The following is a 3010-nucleotide window of genomic DNA, read 5'->3' as shown; positions in this document are numbered from 1 at the left end:
AAAAGAGAGGAAAGGAAAGAGTATCAGGGAGGAAGCGAAGGGCACTAGAATTAGGAGAGCAAGTTGACTGGGAGACAGGCCATTAGAGTAGTGAAGGGGAAGAAAGGAGGGGAGAGCCAGAGAAAGCACATGTTCAAAACCAGGCACTTCCTAAATTTCAAAAATGAATGCAGAGTTGCTCTGAGGGGAACCAGAGTCACGCTCTCAATTTGGGACATGGGACAGGGGAGATGGGTGGAGGGAGGAGATGCAACTAAAATGTTAGGCATTCAGAGCCTACCTGCACTCAGCCCAGCCAGACAGGAAAATGGGCTGGGGCTGTCTTTGTCAGACAGGGCACTGGAGACACTCTCAGAGTGTGTAATAAATGCTGGGTGATGGAGGTTGGGGCCCCAGAGGGCTGGGGACTGACCACTCTGGGGTACTGTACTGACCCGGAGGATCAGTTATACTGTACTGACCACTGCCTAGACCAAGGTTTCCCAGCCTGTCAACTAGCACACACACATGTGTTTCACATATGTGTACATCACACATAGCATAGCCATGCTTCACATGTCTCATATATCACATGTGTCACAGAGTATGGGGGAGTGAATAATCCATTTCTTCCTCTCTCCCTAGCCAAATCACCCTAGGCGGCTCCAAATGGCTTGATGATACTCAGTATCTGAAGGTACACATGTGTACATGCATGGCCACACATGTCATATCCCATGATCTGTATCGGCCTACCCCCAACTGTCCCTCTAGGGGAGCTAAGCAGAGGAGGACACTGGGGCTCTGGACAAGCCTGGGCTGGTTCCTAGAGAGCAGGGGGCCTTTGGCTGGCAGCTGTTCCCAGAGGCCTCCTCCAGAGCCTCATTTGGCTGGAGGTTCGGGTAGGGGCAAGAAGTTGCCTCCGGCAGGCAAGTAAGTCTGTCTGGCCCAGTGGTTGCCTGCTCACATCCTCCCAGCTCCCTATCCAGTAAATCTACCCCTTGCCCTAGATCCACAACACCCAAAGGAGCCTCCAAACCCAGGGGATCCTCAGGTTCCAGATCTTGGAGGTGGAGGTCAGGATTCCCTCTGGAGGCACTAAAGTCAGAGTGGACAATGACTTCAGCCTCCACCTGGTTCCTGCAGGCTGGAGGTGGCTTCTTCCTCCCATTGCCCTGGTCAGAGCAGAGAACACAAAGACAGGGTGATCAACACAGAGTGATCATCAGAAGAATGACCAACATACTTGGGGTCTAGAGAATGACACCCCCAGTGCCCCAGAGTATATGTCACATGGAAGTTGGTAAAGGAAGCATGCTGATTATCCTATAAGAGGTGATCAGACCCATGGGAAAAAAATGAAATACTACCATTTGCCCTTGCCCAGAATTTCTAGGACTACCGGATTCATCAGGGCCTCAATGAATAGGAGGAGGGGCTGAGGGCACTCAGGCCAGGCCACCCTCAGACCCATGGTAACTCTGTTGTGGCTCACTTAGGTCTAGGTAAAGGAGGGACTGTCCCCAATCCAGGTGAAACACAGATTCCTACAGAGTAACTAGCCTTCTACCCACTCACCTTCAGAGGCTCCAGGGGTCTCTTGGCTAGACTCCTATCCCCAGGAAAGTGACCATCAGGGGTCTCCAGAGAACTCGCTATTGCTCTTCATAAGCATGAGGACCCTTCTCTCCTTTCTTACCCCTTCCTCCCAGGACACTGACCTTTATGGCATCATACACCAGAGCCTGCAGCAACAGCGTCTGCCCAGTTCCAGCAGGGGGCAGCAGAGCCCGGGTCAGAGAAGGCATGGGGCCTGCCTGGGGCAGCTCACAGCCTGCCCAGGAACCTGACCAGCTCGGCCCACCTGGCTGAGCCCATGAGATCTGCACAGGGGAGAGAAGCAAGAAACGGAAGCACTGAGGGGCTGGCTGGGAGAGGGAAGTGGATGGAGACTCTCTCCACAGACTCTGGCCCCCTTGCTTTCTCCCTCCCCAAGGGTGTGGGGAGGAGTGCAGAATGGATAGAAGTCCTGCAGAAAAGCCTAATATCATCGCCTTGGCAAAGCCCACAGGTTTCCAAGCCAGGCAGGGTCTCCTTCAGCAGAGAAGCAGGGAAAGGGTGAGGAAGGACTCACGGGGTTGAGCAGGCTGGTCAGAGAAGGGTGGGATGAGCCACTATTGCAAGCATGAAGGGGACCTTCCCCCTACATGGCCCACCTTATCTGGGTCCCAGTCCCACTTGGCTACTGCCAACCTAACCAGCCTCTTTTCCTCTTATTGGGGAGGGCTGGATCTTATGCATCTCCCCAGTTTCCAGGATGAGGAAGGATCTGGGTGTTCTGGCTACCATGAGTCACTTGCAAAAAGCCCATCAGGGGCCCTCCTCTTCTTCTGTGAGATCCAGGCTGACCTATTCTGCCAGGGATGGAGGCCCATCTGCTTCCCAGCCCTGCCAACCCCTTTCAAGGAGGAAGGAGAGACAGTGCCTTTTCTTTTGCAGCTGGACCAGTGAAAAGGGAAGGAAGGGAATTTTCTCAAAGTATCATCCGTTGTGTTCTTACGCCCCCTCGTGTCCTATTTAGGAGTGAGCTGCAGTATGGGACTAACCTATTGAAGCTTCAGGCTCACCTTTCTCTTGGAGTGACCTCGGCAGTCTGAAACGCCGCCACCCATAAGGCTGTGCACTTCGGCCCTGTCCTCGATGTCTGAAGGTGGTGGGGACCAGTCCTGGGGACGGGGGTGCACAAGGGACTCCAGTTCATGGATAGCTGCAGGGCTGGGGGGTCCAAGGCGGGCCCGAGAGTACAGTGCGGGGTTCCCAGCTGTGGCAGTGGAGGACAGGCCTGGGAGGGATTCCCTGGAAGGGAAGATAGGCACAGGGGTCAGAGAGTGAGGAATAGGGGTGGGATTGAGACCTATTCCAGCCTATGTCCCTGCCCATCTCTGGGACTTGGTTTGCAGTCTGTACAATGAGTAAGAAACTGTTAAAAGCAGCTGTGACACTACAAATAGGACCCTTCTTCTCTTGGCTC

General features: G+C 54.0%; 1 protein-coding gene across 1 annotated transcript; it reads right to left on the bottom strand.

The window, feature by feature from the left end:
- Positions 1-501: 501 nt before the first annotated feature.
- Positions 502-2835, bottom strand: LOC111735306 (immunoglobulin superfamily DCC subclass member 4-like; the record flags this gene model as incomplete). The annotated part of the gene is made up of 3 exons (XM_023526922.1): positions 502-1154; positions 1701-1862; positions 2607-2835. Coding segments are annotated over 3 exons (787 nt in total), but the record flags the coding sequence as incomplete, so codon positions are not given.
- Between the last annotated feature and the right edge of the window lie 175 nt (positions 2836-3010).

Source organism: Pteropus vampyrus, unplaced genomic scaffold, assembly GCF_000151845.1.
Source record: "Pteropus vampyrus isolate Shadow unplaced genomic scaffold, Pvam_2.0 Scaffold22714, whole genome shotgun sequence".
Lineage (NCBI taxonomy): Eukaryota > Metazoa > Chordata > Mammalia > Chiroptera > Pteropodidae > Pteropus > Pteropus vampyrus.
This window is presented reverse-complemented; position numbering and strand designations above follow the sequence as displayed.